This window comes from Lithobates pipiens, unplaced genomic scaffold (genome assembly GCF_037356315.1).
Source record: "Lithobates pipiens isolate NorthernLeopardFrog02 unplaced genomic scaffold, aLitPip1_a1.2 Scaffold_8, whole genome shotgun sequence".
In the NCBI taxonomy this organism is placed as follows: Eukaryota; Metazoa; Chordata; class Amphibia; order Anura; family Ranidae; genus Lithobates; species Lithobates pipiens.
Window position 1 is genome coordinate 635424514 of NW_027507903.1, and position 16539 is coordinate 635441052.

At 45.1% G+C, this 16539-nt stretch overlaps 1 protein-coding gene across 1 annotated transcript in view; it reads right to left on the reverse strand.

Annotated features, from left to right (window-relative positions):
• The window catches only part of LOC143961559 (proteinase-activated receptor 1-like), an 83323-nt gene that overhangs the window by 29519 nt on the left and 37265 nt on the right, over positions 1 to 16539 (reverse strand). Inside the window, exon 6 of the mRNA XM_077470868.1 lies at positions 14849 to 14875. Within this exon, the coding sequence (XP_077326994.1) occupies positions 14849 to 14875 (27 nt within the window). The remainder of the gene's footprint in view (positions 1 to 14848; positions 14876 to 16539) is intronic.

Genomic DNA, 16539 nt, shown 5'->3' on the forward strand with positions numbered 1-16539 from the left:
ATGGCTAGCGTCACCAGGTCGGGTGAGGAGGGACGAAGGCTGGCGTCAGTGATTGGTGGTCAGTCGGAAGGGGGTGAGGTGGTCCGCACCAGCCCTGCAAAGGCAACAAGAAAATCTGCAGGTGGGTACGCAGCACGGTGGCAGGCCAGGTCGGCTGTTTTACCCTCAGCAGCCAGAGCCACGTCCCCTAGTGGGTTGTCTGGAGAAGATGCGCTGCTGTCCGGTCAAAGGTCGGAGGGTGAGGTGTCCGGATCAGAGGGGTGGGTACCGAGGAGTCCAACTCCTGAAAGGGTGTCAGAGAGATCGACTGGTGGGATCGCTCCTGTGCAGCCTGGTGAGTACCCTTTAAGTTTACCTATTGGTGGGGGAGTTGTATCGGCGGATGCCAGCGGTGTTGTGAGTGCAGGTACACAGGTGGTGGTGGAGCAAGGAGGTTTGGGGACAGGTGGGGCTGTCAGGGCGGAAAGTGGGCTATTGGTTTTTCTAGCTGGGATCAAGGAGCTAGTAGACAGGTTTGAGAACCAGGAGAGGGTTGCCGCGGGCCCGGCTGCGGCGTGGGTCCCCTCTGGCGGGGTGTCAGGGGGAGGCGAAAAAGGCACGGGAGCGGTGGTCAGTGCCCAAGGGGTGGTTGTCAGGGCGGTGGCTGGGCCCGCAGGGCAGGAACCGCCAGTGCCCACTAAGGCTAGACAGGACATTGTGCGTTTGGCGGACTCTTCGAAATGCGAGGTGCATGTCTGCTTTGAAGGGCCGTTGTGGGCTCATTTGAAGCAGGAGATATGGGAGAAAATATGGAAGGGTGAGTATGTGGAGATATTTTCTCTACTACCACTGGGGAAGTTCAACCTGGACAGGGTCAAGCCGGATGATACCAAAAAAGACGAGGAGAAGCGGAGGTACAGACTGATACAGAGGACCTTTGCGAATTGGCTGCAGGCATTCGCCATCATAGCGAGTGTGATTGGAGAAAATAATGCTGAACATTGCTTGGCTCTTTTCTGTTATATGGATTCGGTTGGGGAAGCTTACCGAATGTACGGGGGAACTGCGTGGCTGAGATACGATGAACAGTTTCGCCAGCTGAGAGCGGTACGGCCGTCGCTGAGATGGGACCACAAAGACATTAGTCTGTGGATGCGCCTGATGACGTCGGCGAGGGCACCGGGCCAGTTTTTTGAGGGGGGGGGGGGGCAGATCTTCCGCTCCTGGACAATCGGCCAGTAGAAAGAAGGGAACGTGTTGGCAGTTCAATGAGGGATCCTGTAAGTTCGGCGGATCCTGCCGGTACAAGCACAAGTGTTTTGGCTGCGGGGGAATGCACCCTTTGTCACTCTGCTTTAAACAGGGCAGGAGCAGATCTGGAGATGCTGCACAAAAGAGGGAGGAAGCCAGTGATGGTGGAAAGGATGCGACCGTTTCTCGGTAGGTAGATAGAAAAGCAGCACACCTATTGGAGGAGAGTTTCACGGAGGGGTTTTGGATACCGGGTAGGTTAGAGGTGGTCCCGCCGGTACCGCGGAACCCGAAGTCTGCCTTGATGCATCCTGACGTGGTTTCTATGAAGCTGTGTAAGGAGGTAGAGTTGGGATGGATGGGAGGCCCTTTTCCGGTGGCACCTTTCCCTGATCTGGTGGTTTCTCCTTTGGGGGAGGTTTCAAAGAAGGAACTGCAGAAATTTCAGCTAATTCACCACACTTTTCCGAAAGGCGAGTCGGTCAATGATACCATTGATCCAGAGGAGTGTATGGTTAGCTACACGTCCTTTGATGCGGCGGAGAGTTGGGTCCGCCGATACGGGCGGGGGGGCACTGATGGCGAAAACAGACATTGAGTCGGCTTTTCGGTTGCTCCCCATCCATCCCGAACAACATGTTTTATGTTGACCATTGTCTCCCCATGGGGTGCTCCATTTCGTGCGCGGTGTTTGAAACGTTTAGCTCGTTTGTGGAATGGGTGGTGGGGGATGTCGCAGGGCTGAACTCTTTTATCCATTATTTGGATGATTTTCTCTGCGTGTGTCTGCCGGATTCCAGAGTGTGCGGGGTGTTGCTGGCGACGCTGGAACACATAGCGGATCGGTTTGGCATCCCGTTGGCGCCCCAACAAGACGGAGGGGCCCAGAAAGGTCATCACCTTTTTGGGTATTGTGTTGGATTCTGAAGCGATAGAATGCAGGTTGCCAAGAGACAAGCTGGTGGATCTGAAGACCGGGATTCAGAGACTACTTGACAAGCACAAGGTGCAGCTTAAGGTTCTACAATCACTGTTGGGGAAACTCAATTTTGCTTGTAGAATTCTTTCAATGGGTAGGGTGTTTTGTCGATGGCTGTCGGTGAGCATGGCGGGGGTGAGGTCACCCGTGCACTATGTGCGGCTGCTTAAAGTGCATAGGGATGATCTGCAGATTTGGCACCGTTTCTTGGAGGCCTTTAATGCAAGGGCTTTGTGGATGACTGGACCGGTGAGTAATTTCGATATGGAATTGTTCACCGATGCGGCGGGGGCATTGGGCTTCCGAGATTTTTTCCAGGGCTGCTGGAGTGCGGGCCCCTGGCCGAAGTCGTGGGTGGATGCCGGGTTCACCAAAAATCTGGTGCTATTCATCTTCGAGGTAACTCTACAGACATTACCAAAGGACCCTCTTCTACTCATCTTCGGCTACTGGGATGACCATCTGCTGCCGTGGTCCCCATCATCCCCCCACGATAACAAAGCCTGGGCCTTGACTGCACTTTTAATAGCCCGGCGGTTGATCTTAAAACACTGGACTTCCCCTAGCCACCCACTGGTATCGTATCTCAAAAGGGAACTCCTGCATCTACTCCACACGGAAAAACTCAACACAGACTTCAAACATGTGACAACCAGACAATGTTTCTATTCCAAATGGTGGGCTTTCATGCATTTGAACCTATCCAGTGCAGAGACTTCCATATTCGAAAACTTCTCTTTTGCATACTATGCTCCCACTACCCATCCTCCTGAGGAAGCTGAAGACCCAATCCTCGACCCTCCCACTGTGGATCTAGCCGCCTCCGAGGCTCAAGCCCTCCCTCAACTCACTTGCCCTGTCTCACCTCTGTCAATCTCATCAGCTTCAATGGTACATTTGGCATAGCTACCCGAGTCTGTCTCTGTCCCTGTCTCTATTGTGGTCTCCTAACCTGAACGCAAGAAAAGCGGTTTCACCATTGACCCCTTCACACTTGTGTCTTCAAAGACTTTGGAACAATACTTACCCCCCCCCCCCCCCCCCCCCACTGTATACTTTATTTTATTTCACTTTGGTATTATTTCCCTTTTATGGTACCGCCTGTAGCCTCCAAGGATACTTACTCTAGATCCATGCAGTTTTGGTGACATGGCAGTTATATTCTGAGCTACCTTTTTTCTGTACGAATCTTAGTTTCATGCACACATTGTTTTTTTTGTTATTTTTCTAAATGCCTTGACTGTTGGCATGTGTACATCACCCTGACTGACAAGGGGATCTGTTTTTGTACCATCTTCAATGATTACGTGTACCACCTTTGATTTAATAAAATCTATTTAAAAAAAAAAAAAATCTGGTGCTGCTGCAATTGTTTCCAGTGGTGCTGGCGGTGGAGCTGTGGGGGGCATCGTTCCAGGACAGGAAGGTGTGGTTCCATGGTGATAACCTGGGGGTGGTGCAGGTGATCAACAGAGTATCTGCATTGTCCCCTCCGGTCATAAAGCTACTGCAACACCTGGTTTTACGTTGTTTGCAGCTGAATAGCTTAATTTATGCGGTGCACTTGTCAGGTGTGGAGAACGTGATTGCTGATGCGTTGTCTCACTTTCAGTGGGACAGGTTCCGGGAGTTGGCACCGGAGTGCCCTATCCCGACTGGTTGTGGAGGATGGCATTGGGCGAATCACGGGATGGATCAGGAAGTCGGTGAGCGAACCCACATGGAGAGCATATGGTAAGGTGTGGGAGGAATGGGGAGTTTTCGTTCAGGGTTTGGGTGAGGATCCCGGTAGTTCACTGGATGGTGCTGTATTACCTATCTAGACAGATGGAGGAGGGAGCCTCAGGGGCCGCAGTGAGCAGGAAAATGGCAGGTTTAGCATTTCTTTTCAAATGGCAGGGGCTTCCAGATTTTAAAAAGGATACAAGAAGTCGGTAGGGTGGAAGGATGCTAGGAGACCTGTGTCTTTTGCGATCCTGAGGGGCATTCTGGAGCAATTGGTGGGGGCTTGCTCCTCGACCTACGAGCTGGGGTTATTCAGGGCGGCTTTTTTGTTGGCGTTTTTTGGGGTGTTTAGAATTGGGGAATTGGTTAGCCCATCTAAGAAAGTCCAAGAGGGCATTGGGTTCCAGGATGTCCAGTGCACAGCAGACGGGGTTTCCGTTCGACTGCGGAGATCAAGAACTGATCAAGCGGGCAGGGGTAAGATGGTATACGTCTACCCTTTGAGGGATCGGCTTTACATCCAGTGGAGGCGGTAAGGGGATTTTTGGAACACAGACCGGGGTTTACAGGTTCTTTCTTAATGCATGAGGATGGGTCTCTGCTGTCAAAATTTCAGTTTGTTTCTATTTTCTGGAAGTGTTTATGGGGTATGGGTTTGGAGGACGGAGGTTTCTCTTCTCATTCGTTCAGGATAGGGGCAGCGACCGAGGCGACTAGGTCCAGTTTGGATGAGGAAGCAGTAAAACGCATCCGGCGGTAGGAATCCAGGAGGTTTAGACTATATGTCCGCCCTCACTTGTTGTGATGGCAGTTTGTTTTGGGGGGCTAGGGATCTGTTGAGTTGGGGTTTAAGTTGTTTTGGATGGTCATGGTGGCATGTTTGTCTTTCTTTCATTCCAGATGCGGTGCAGTGCCTGATCTGGATTTTGGGCCATTCATATGTTTGCTGGGGGGCCAGAAGGGCAGATGTCCGGCCTAACGGGCGTCAGCTGGGGTTTTCCAAGCGAGAAGCCTGTGTTCATTGGTTGGGGTTTCCGGGTATGTTATGGAGCAGAATGGTATCGGAGGTTCACCTTTTTGCACGGCGGGACAGGCCTCCAGATGTTTTGTTTTTTCATGTGGGGGGGCAACGATTTAGGAGTCAGGTCCATGTTGGATATCACATGGGATATGAAGTTCGACATACTGCGGCTACGTATGTCTTATCCGAACATTATCATCGTGTGGTCCGACATGGTGGCTCATCAATCTTGCAGGATGGCCAGGTCGGTGGAGGGCGTGAACAGGGCCAGACGTAAAATAAATAGGGGTATCAGCAGGTTTGTGGTACAGCATGGAGGTTTGGGGATAAGACATCTGGAATTAGAATTTGAGACTTGGCGATACTGGAAGAAGGATGGGGTGCACCTCAATGATGTGGGGACTGATCTGTGGGCACTGGGGATCCAGGATGGAGCGCAGCGAGCATTGCGTGTGTGGAGGGGCTCCCAAGGGTAAAGGGTTACCCTTGTTAGCTATGGCTGGCTTTGGTCTTTGTGGGTGAAGGAAGAGAGATCTGAAGGAAGAGTCAGGATCTGTCGGTGGTACGGGTCCTGTGGGTGGTACTCCAGTTAACAGAGGTTATCTGGTAATTGGTTATGGGGGCATTGCGGTAGGTGGGTGTCTCTGAGTCAGCCTGTCGGCTTGAGGCCCAATAACCCACGTCAGAGGGACCGCAGTGTCATAATTTTTGGATATAACTGAGTGTTATTGGTGGACCTGCAAAGACCAACACTAGGGGGAGCTGATGTTTTGTCATAACTGATGTTGTTATTGTTTTGTTACTGTTTTTTTATTATTGTTCATGTTATTTAAAGAGTTATATATTTTTGGATATTTATACAGTTTGATTAATAAATTAATGGCTGCTATGGCCTATTTTACTCCAAAAGTGGTATGGTCTTATTTATTATATAATGGGGGGGGGGTAAGTAGGGTTGCCACCTTTTCTTCAAGCCAAACCCGAACACTTTAGCGGCATGGGACACCTTTGGGTGCCCCAAGGAGAGTAGTAATGTGGTGTGCATAGCGTGCAGCAGCGAACGGTGGGTGTGGCCAAATTGCTCTGACATCATCACCCTGCCACCCAGTGATGCTGAACTTGCCCCAAGACAGCCACCTGCAGCTCCCAGATGGCAACAGATTTGAGTGACTATCTCGGTTACTTGAGGAGCCACCGCCCGGTTTGAATAATGTGTCTGGGTTTCAGTCTGCCTGAAACCTGGACACATGATTCAAAACCCTGACTGTCTGGGTGAATCCTGGACAGGTGGCAACCCTAGGGGTAAGTGGAGTATAGGTTGGTAGCAAATACATATATGTTATACACTAGTCAAGGGTTCTACCCTTGTAAATACTGTTTTGCTTATCAACGAAAAAAATTCCGAGGAAAAAGGAAAGAATTCCAAGCAACCAGCACGGGAAAATCCTACCCAATTAGGGATTTTATAAGTTGCCACACAGAGGGGGTGGTATATGTCCTACAGTGTGCATGCAAATTACAATATATAGAAAGAAACAAACATGAACTAAGAGTGAGGGTGAAAGAACATGTACAGAACATAATTAAGGGATTTTCCAAACATAATGTTTCCAGGCATTTTGCCGCAGCCCATAATAATGATCCATCAGAGTTAATGTTTTGGGGGATAGAAAGATACAAGAAAGCATGGAGGGGGATCATAAAGTGAGAACAATAAGCCAGAATCCCAGTGGATATATAAAATGAAAACATTGGCACCTCAAGGGTTAAATATTGATTTTGATTTAAATTGTTTTATTAGTGATTTTTAATTATTTATGTAAACTTCCTTCTTTATTTCCATGTGCGTTATTTATCCACTTTAGATTTTTTTATCAATATATTTTTATGGCGTGATATTCTATACCCTAAAATCTATGTTAATTGACACTAAGGTGCAATATATATATTTTTTCTATATATATTTTTATATACTCATATTTTTAATATATTGTTAATATTTTTTATTTTTTATATATATTTTTTTCAATGTGACGATTTAACCACTTAAGCCCCGGACCAATTTGCAGCCAAAGGACCAGGCCCCTTTTTGCGATTTGGCACTGACAATTCGTGTGACGTGGCTCCCAAACAGAATTGGCATTCTTTTTTTCCCCACAAATAGAGATTTCTTTTGGTGGTATTTGATCACCTCTGCTGTTTATATTTTTTGCGCTATAAACAAAAATAGAGCGACAATTTTGAAAAAAAAATATTTTTTACTGTTTCCTATAATAAATATCCCCAAAAAATATATAAATTTTTTTTTTCCTCAGTTTAGTCCAATATGTATTCTTCTACATATTTAAAAATCGCAATTAGCAATTATTGATTGGTTTGCGCAAAAGTTATAGCGTTTACAAAATAGGGGATAGTTTTATAGCATTGTTATTAATATTTATTTTTTTACTAGTAATGGCGGCGATCATCGATTTTTATTGTGACTGCAACATTATGGCGGACACATCGTACATTTTTGACACATTTTTGGGACCATTGTCATTTATACAGCATTCAGTGCTATTTAAATGCACTGATTCCTGTGTAAATGAAACTGGCAGTGAAGAAGTTAACCACTAGGGGGCGAGGAGGGGTTATGTGTGACGTTATGTGTTTTTTTTTTATTGTAGGGGGCGTGGCCTGGCATGTGACGTCACTGATCATCTTTCCCTATAACAGGAAGCAGACAATCAGTGAGAGCCACAGTAGGAAGCATAGGGAGAGGTTTGTTTACACAGACCTCTCCATGTTCTTCAGCTCTGTGACCCGATCGCAGGACACCAGCGGTGATCGAGTCCACTGGTCCTGAGGCCAAGGTCACGGAGCTCAGGACCGGGTTTGGGAGCGCGCCGGCGGCGCCGCGCTCCCGACCCACGGCTGGGCACTTAAAGAGCAACGTATCGGTACGTGCTTGTGCCCAGCCGTGCCATTCTGCCGACATATATGTGCAAGAGGCGGTCCTTAAGCAGTTAAATTGATGTAGAAGTTGGATGCAGTACCCCTATTTCACCACAAAATGCCACTATATAATCCTTTGCGCCTGAGTTTTCAAGTCTTAATGGTGTGCTTAATAGTGGAATGATAGAGTAATGTTAATCATTACGTTTTTAATTTTTAATTTTAATTATATTTCCCCAGTAAATTTCTCATGAATTATATAGCTCATTGCCAGTAATAATCCTATTTTAGAGAGTGCGCTCTTTGGTCTACGACAAAATGGCGTTTTGACCATTTCCTGTATAGACCATTTCCTGTATACAGCATATAAAAGGATGTGTGTAACATCAAATCCGGTTCCCTGATGAAGTCAGGAGGTGTGCGCGGTAACGTAACGCGTAGGACGCAAAACTGGAAGTAAACATCACATACCGGAAGTCATTACGACCGGCCGGAAGTGAATGCCGCGGACTGGAAGTAACGTTAGAAGTGGCGTGGAACGCCATTACACTGTGAGTCTGACCTACTTTTAGCTACTGACATGTAAGCAGCCATTTTTATTTAACCCCATTTATTTTACATGTGAATACCATTATGGAGTTTGAGTGACCATTCGTTTCCCAACTCAATCTGTATTGCTGGATTGACCTACAATCACAGACACGGGGATAAGATTTCTATAAGAGCGCTTTTTACAATCCCATGAGGTAAGGGCACTGAGAGCACTTTATAGGATTCATGGAGCACTTTAATCACAGGAATTGGGAGTGAATGGACACAGCTTTTTGGACTTTGGACATTTTATTGCACTTTATGAAGTGCTTACCATGGAGGATTCTTACAATTTCCATCTCAGGTTTAATATCTGAAAACCAACAACTTAATACTTTGTGGCCACATTATCATCGATAATACTTGAGTTTCACTAATGCAGGCCATACACGGTCGAATTTCAAACTAATTTTCGTTTCAAAGTCAGAAAGTTTTTTTTTTTTTTTGTGATCCGATGGCGCCATCATTGATTTTCGAAATTCGGTCGACCAAGCCTTCAATTTCACCTCATGTTGCTACAGAAAAGAATTGTCGTGGCCGGGAATATTCTTTTCTCTCCGTAAAATTTTCTTTTCTTGCACACGCGCATTTTTTTTCTTATTACATTTCTCTCACGATTCTCCCATCATTGATTAGAAAATCGTTTGTTTTTCAAAAAATTTCCAACATGTCCGATTCCTCAAATTTGATTGGCGTACGAAAACCGGCTGTTGCTGCAGCCCCACTAATGGTGTGAAATTCGTACGAAAATTCTTTAGATACGATTTTCAAAAGAAAATTCTTTCGAAATTTCGAACCGTGTATGGCCGGCATAAGTTTATACTTTGTTTTGTCTCACAAATAGATTATTCCGCCTTTAGCAATATGTGGCAGTCATGTAAGCAAGTTTATTATTTATGTTTTGAGGGCTTACTGCTGGCTCCTACAACAGCTGATGGAAACATCAGCTGCGGAACCGACATCGCTGGACTCCAGGACAGGTAAGAGTCCATTTATTAACCACTTGCCGACCGTCTAACGTGTATATACATCGGCAGAATGGCTCGTGTGGGCAAAGCAACTTACCTGATCCTGTGTACTTCCATATCCAGACCTGTCTTGTTGACTCTGCTTGTCCCTGTACCTCTGTGGCTGACTCAAGCTTGTTACCCGACCTTCTCTGCCTTTTGGCTAAGAGCATTTTTTTAATTTATTTTTTTACTCACCTCTAAATGGCTGTTGCTAGGGGGTCCTTCGTTGTCTGCCTCCTTCAGTGCCTGGGCTGCATTTTTATAGCACTGATCACTGTATAAATGACAATGGTCCCAAAATAGCGTCAAAGTGTCCAATGTGTCCACCATAATGTCGCAGTCACATTAAAAATCACAGATCGCCACCATTATTAGTAAAAAGAAATTAATAATAAAAATGCCATAAATCTATCCTCTATTATGTAGATGCTATAACTTTTGCGCAAACCAATAAATATACGCTTATTGCGATTTTTTTTTTACCAAAAATATGTAGAAGAAAACATATCGGCCTAAACTGAGGAAAAAAATCGTTTTTTTTATATATTTTTTTGAATATTTATTATAGGAAAAAGTAAAAAAATATAGCTTTTTTTTTCAAAATTGTCACTCTTTTTTTTGTTTATAGCACAAAAAAAAAAAAGCGCAGAGGTGATCAAATACAACCAAAAGAAAGCTCTATTTGAAGGACGTCAGTTTTGTTTGGGTACAAAATCACACAACCGCGCAATTGTCAGTGACGCAGTGCAGAATCGCAAAAAGTACTCTGGTCAGGAAGGGGGTAAATTCTTCCGGGGCTGAAGTGGTTAAAAAACAGCAGTTGCAATATGTTTAGCTGCTGATTTTTAATTTTCTGTATTTTTTTTTTGGGCGGACCTCCACTTTAATATCCAATGCTTTTTGTCATCAGAAAAAATGGAATATACATACAGTATGAACATTTGTGTTACCACAAAATGATAAACATGTGCAAAAATATAAAATGTGCAAATAATATAACAAAAAAACTGCAAAAAATTAATAAATTTAAAGATAAATATAAATATAATAATATATAGAAATACAGTCCTTTGTTGTGAAACAATTCAACATACAGTGCCTTGCAAAAGTATTCACCCCCTTGGCATTTTTCGTGTTTTGTTGCCTCACAACCAGGAATTAACATGGATTGTTTGAGGATTTGCATCATTTAATTTACAGAACATGCCCACAACTCTGAAGATTTTTTTTTTTTTTTTATTGTGAAGCAAACAACAAATAGGACAAAATAACAGAAAATTTAATGTGCATAACTATTCACCCCCCTAAAGTCAATACTTTGTAGAGCCACCTTTTGCAGCTATCACAGCTCCAAGTTGCTGTGGATACTTCTCTATGATCTTGCCACATCTTACCACTGGGATTTTTGCCCATTCCTCCTTGAAAAACTGCTCCAGCTCTTGTGAACAGCAATCTTTATGTCTGACCACAGATTTTCTATTGGATTGAGGTCTGGCCTTTGACTTAAACCACTCAAGTGTTGCTTTAGCAGTGTGTTTGGGGACATTGTCCTGCTGGAAGGTGAACCTCCTTTCTAGCCTCAAATCACACACAGAGTAGTTCAGGTTTTGCTCAAGAATATCCCTGTATTTAGCACCATCCATCTTTCCCTCAACTCTGACCAGTTTCCCAGTCCCGACAGCTGAAAAACATTCCCACAGCATGATGTTGCCACCACCATGTTTCACAGTGGGGATGGCGTTCTTTGGGTGATGTGATGTGTTGGGGTTGCGCCAGACATAGCATTTTCTTTGATGGCCAAAAAGTTCAGTTTTAGTCTCATCAGACGAGAGCCCCTTCCTCCATACATTTTGGGAGTCTCCCACATGCCTTTTTACAAACTCAAAACGTGCCATTTTGTTTTTTGCTGAAAGTAATGGCTTTCTTCTGGCCTCTCTGCCATAAAGCCCAACTCTATGGAGCGTACGACTTATTGTCATCCTATGTACAGATACTCCAGTCTCTGCTGTGGAACTCTGCAGCTCCTCCAGGGTTACTTTAGGTCTCTGTGCTGCCTCTCTGATTAATGCCCTCCTTGCCCGGTCTGTGAGTTTTGGTGTGTGGCCGTCTCTTGGCAGGTTTGCTGTTGTGCCATGTTCTTTCCATTTGGTTATGATGGATTTGATGGTGCTCCTAGAGATCATCAAAGATTTGGATATTTTTTTATAACCCAACCCTGACTTGTACTTTTCAACAACATTGTCCCTTACTTGTTTGGAGAGTTCCTTGGTCTTCATGGACAGTGTTTGGTAACGACAGATCATGTGATACTAATGCCACGTACACACGCTCGGAATTTCCGTCAACAAATGTTCGATGTGAGCTTGTTGATTACTATGTAAATGACACTGGAAGGGAAGGCGTTAACTCAGCAACTGGTTACAAAATGCTCAGATAAGAAGTCATTTTAAAGTGAACCCCGAAAAAAAACAAGAAAAAAAAACAGCAATTATTGGAGAAACTGCCCTGTGGAACATTTGAGTATTGATATTAGTGAAAGGTTCCGATCCAGTGAGCTGCAAGGTCCAAAAATACATGCTTCAGACTACAGATGGGTCAGGTTATATGTTCATTACACTTCGCCATCTGGTAAGCGCATTATCATCTTGGTGGTCGGGCAAGTTTCTTCACTCGACAAAGCATATGTGAAGTCACCGTGGTGCTTTAATTAGGACCTTTATTTGGACTTTTTTTCTTTTTTATAAAAAATATTTTCTAATGTTTGCTAATGAAACACCTTTATGGCATTGTCATTATCTGCCATTGAGGATTAATGGATACGGACTTATAGGTGTTGTTGAACTGGTTGAATATTTCAATTGTTCCTTATGTATTGAAAATGTTTGTTAATTTAATTACTGAAAACTGGTGCAGCTCTTCATTGTTTTCTTCTTACTGTCAGTGTGTGTGTCTATCCCACCTGGGCTGCAGACTATAGAGTTTTTAGTGATCCTTTGTAATTTTTTAATCTTGTCAAGCGCTGTATATTTTTTCCATATTCTTCTGACCTAACAGAATAGGTACTTGGGACACTTCAATTTGCAGACTTTGCTAGTTTATCTGGATGATATAATCATTTTCTCAAAGACTTTTGAGGACCATGTCCAACACTTGGACCCATCTACCGCAGTATGGATTGAAACTAAAGCTCAGCAAATGCTGCGTGATGAGACAGAGAATTCAATATCTCTGGCACATTGTGAAAGCCAGGGGAGTTTTCCCAGACCCAGCTAAGGCCCAGGATGTCCAGGACTGGCACCCCCCAAAGACTGTTACTAAGCTGCACTCTTTCCTGGAGTTGGTGGGGTACTATTGGCGGCTCATCCCGAAGTTTACTCAAATAGCCACCCCTACCAACTAGCTGTGAGTGGTCAAGCCACCCAGAAGAACAGGCCAACACTGAAATATTCATGGAGTACCTCACTGGAGTGGAGATTAAGGTCTTCACAGACAACAATCCACTGGTCTATCTGGATACAGTGAAATTAGGGGAGCAGGAGCAAAGGTGGTTTGCTCGCTTTGCCTGTTTCAGGTATAAAATCTACTACAAGCCCAGGAATCTTAATGGGCTTGCATACACTCTGTCCCAATACCCGTTGGATCACTCAGTGGAGGATGTGGACTCTAATCAAGAGGATATTGAAGTAGCCCCTGTCCTGCCTAAGGCAGCCATTTTGTGCTCCCTTAAGGAGCAGGACCTCACTCCCCAAGATGGACCTGGCGAAATATACACCCCAGAGGAGTGGGCACTGATTCGGCAGAAGGATCCTGTCCTCATGCTGGTGCAATGCTTCCTCTCGCGATGATGTAAGCCATCCTTTTGTCAGAAACTGTCTACCACAGCCCGAGCGATCCTAAGGCAGTGAGATTGGCTTGAAATGTGGAAAAATGTCCTATACCATCAGACACGCATCCCCACTGAACAACGAGACATATTACAGGTTGTGGTCCCCAGAGGCACATACTCCAGGTCGGTCGGTTGCTGCACGCCACTAGCGATATTTCAGGGCTGGACACACTTCTTACACACAGTCCTTAGTCAAGATATTCTTCTTTTACCCGTGGCTAGTGGACTTGGTTTCACAAGTCTTCTTGGCCTTGGACCCAGTATTGGATGAACTACCATTGTGACCACGGGACCGGGTGTTGTTGAAAAATACCAAAAATGAGAGGGGCACCAAACTGGAACCCAAATGAGATTGTACCTCTTATCAGGTGGCCTTTCTAATCAAGTCTGGTGTACAATGTAGCCATGGAAGGGTCTAATCCCATTAAGGATCTATTCATACTAACCTAATGAGACCTTGTGTGATGAGTGGTGATTGCTCTACCAAACCAGCTAGAGACAGAGAGACATTTAACTCTGAGAATATCCCACCAGTACAGAAGGTGCCAAAGGAATGGTATCTGCCCCCTCTCCTGCTAGAGCCTCTGGTTCCTGATACTTGAGAGGCAAAAAACCCCAGCACAACAAGTACATATAGTCCAGCTACCCCAGGGAGTTACACAGACTGTTCAAATCGGTTTGACTTGGTTTTGACCAGAAGCTGATTACTTGCAACATGATTCCATAAAGGACACTGGGAATTGTCGTCCTTCGCAGTCCAACCGCTGGCAAAGAGTGTAGACAGGTGCAGTCTATTTTCCAACCACAGCAACGGCAGTGCTAGTTTCCTCTATGGTTTCCTGGATCACTGGGGCAGTGATCTAGTTGGATGCTGGAAACCCATGTGACTCTGGTGGCCATCTTAGGTCAATCAGAGTCTATTTAGGAACCTGGCTGCTGGGATTGGCACACATTGTTGCAAGTGGGGACAGGTTAGGGACAGATCTCCTTTCTATCAGGGAAAGTGACTAGTGGTATGGAGAGGTTTCTGATGAGTAGGGACCAGCCAGGGGCACACCTTACTTCTGGAATCCTCTCATTTGGGTGCTGACTGGCCAGTGTGCATTCCACCCTCTGAGACAGATGCTGTAGTCACACTCAAGAACTGCTCAGTACTACCCGGACAGACATATTGTGAGTGTTCCCAGTGGAGTCCCTTCCCTCTAGGCAGTTGTATCCTTGAACTTTCTTCCCAAAACACGCTTTGTTCATTGCAACTGTGATCTGTGTCACCGTGACCAATGTAGCACCCACCCACATGTCCTCTTATCCAAATCCTGTCCATAACAACATTAGGTGACATGCAGACCAATATTATTGGAACTAAAGTGACACAATTTCAGGATAAAAAAAGAACCCTTGTAGACATATTTGAAGTCAAAACAATAATATGTTGAAAGTAAAATTTCATTAAATGATAAATTGCTTACCGCATTTGACAAATGTAGTTGCATTATCTGCAAAAATGTTAGGGTAAAATGTATGAGAATCATTCAAAGAGAATATACAATTCAGTTCTTTGATTAAACAGTTATTTCAATTCCTTGAACAATTGCAGCTTTCCCCTTTCCTTTTAGCTTCTGGTATTATAAACTTTAAGAGCAATGAGCAGTAAATAAATTGATCAGTATAGATACCTATTACCCCAATCATGTCCATAATAACACTACAGGTTCTCTAACCCCAATCCTGTCCATAATAAAATCACAGGTCCTCTTATCCCAATCCTTTCCATAATATAATTACAGGTCCTTTTACCCCAATCCTGTCCATAATAACATTACAGGTCCTCTTACCCCAATCCTGTCCATAATAACATTGCAGGTCCTCTTATCACAATCCTGTCCATAATAACATTACAGGTCCTCTTACCCCAATACTTTCCATCAGGGCCTCTGATAGAAATCATGGGGCCCCATACAGCCTACCTGACGGGGCCCCCTTCAGTTTGACCCCTGGCCCCGCACCTGGTCCTTCCTTTAGCCCCACCCCTGGCCCCTCCATAATGCCATTGGCAGCATGGGTGGCACTGTCGAAGCACATTATGGCATTGGCGGCACGGGTGGCACTGTCTGCAGCACATTACGACATCAGCGTCATGGGTGGCACTGTCTCTGCAGGTTGCCTGACAGATACTGTGGGCCAGCAATTGATCGAGTCTGAGCCATCCAGAAGCCCGAAGGGTGCTCCTGGTGAGGATGGGTGCTGCATGCAGTCTGACCAAGAGGGTCGGTCCCTGGCCTTCTGGCCTAGATTGGGGCAGTTCTAGCTCTGGACAGTTTTTCGGGAGAGAACACCGGCACCTCCTCTTGAGGGGGGGAGGAGCAGTTAGTACTTCCCGAATGTAATTAGGCAGGAGTGATGGGAGCGACGGTAGAACCTGATGGTAAAGAGCTCTCACCAAGCCCTCAGAACTTCATGCCTTCCTCCCTGGGGTGAGGGATGCTGTGGTCTGAGTCATTGGTCAGGGTTGGTCTTTGAAAGCATATGGAGTATGTGCCCCTGAAGTGGCAGTCCAGGGGTGCCGTACAATCACTATGAGTGAGGGTCACTTTGATTTATGGCACCCGGGTCACTGCACCATATAACAGGCTTTTTTAGCACCTGCCTCTTGGGCCGGGCCTTTTGGCTGGAACCAGAGGAATTTTTTATTCCTGGCCGGAGGGCCTGGTCATTGTATTACATAGGTCTTAATACATTATACATACAATTCAAATTTATTTTATAGATGGGCTTCCTTTATGTGGCTTACACTACCCTTCACTATCCATGGGGGACTCGTCCCGGGACTGCTTTCTTTGTTGGCCATTCCATTGCTATCCTGGGGATTACTGCCTCAGGTCCCAGGGTTAATGATCAGCCCGGCTGGCCCTTGCCCCCTAATGCCTGTGCCCAGAATCATGATTGGTCTGTAAGTATTAGCGGGGACTTACTCTTGTACAATTCCTTCTATACATTACCCAATTTAATAATTACCTTTAATACCCTTATAGACATCTACACTGCATCTTCTCCTGAAGAGTGACAGTTTAGCCATGCTAACATGTTACTATATTACTATGATATGAAATAAAATGTTTCTGTATTTTATTATAGTGGATGTTTTTTTATTATGCAAGAT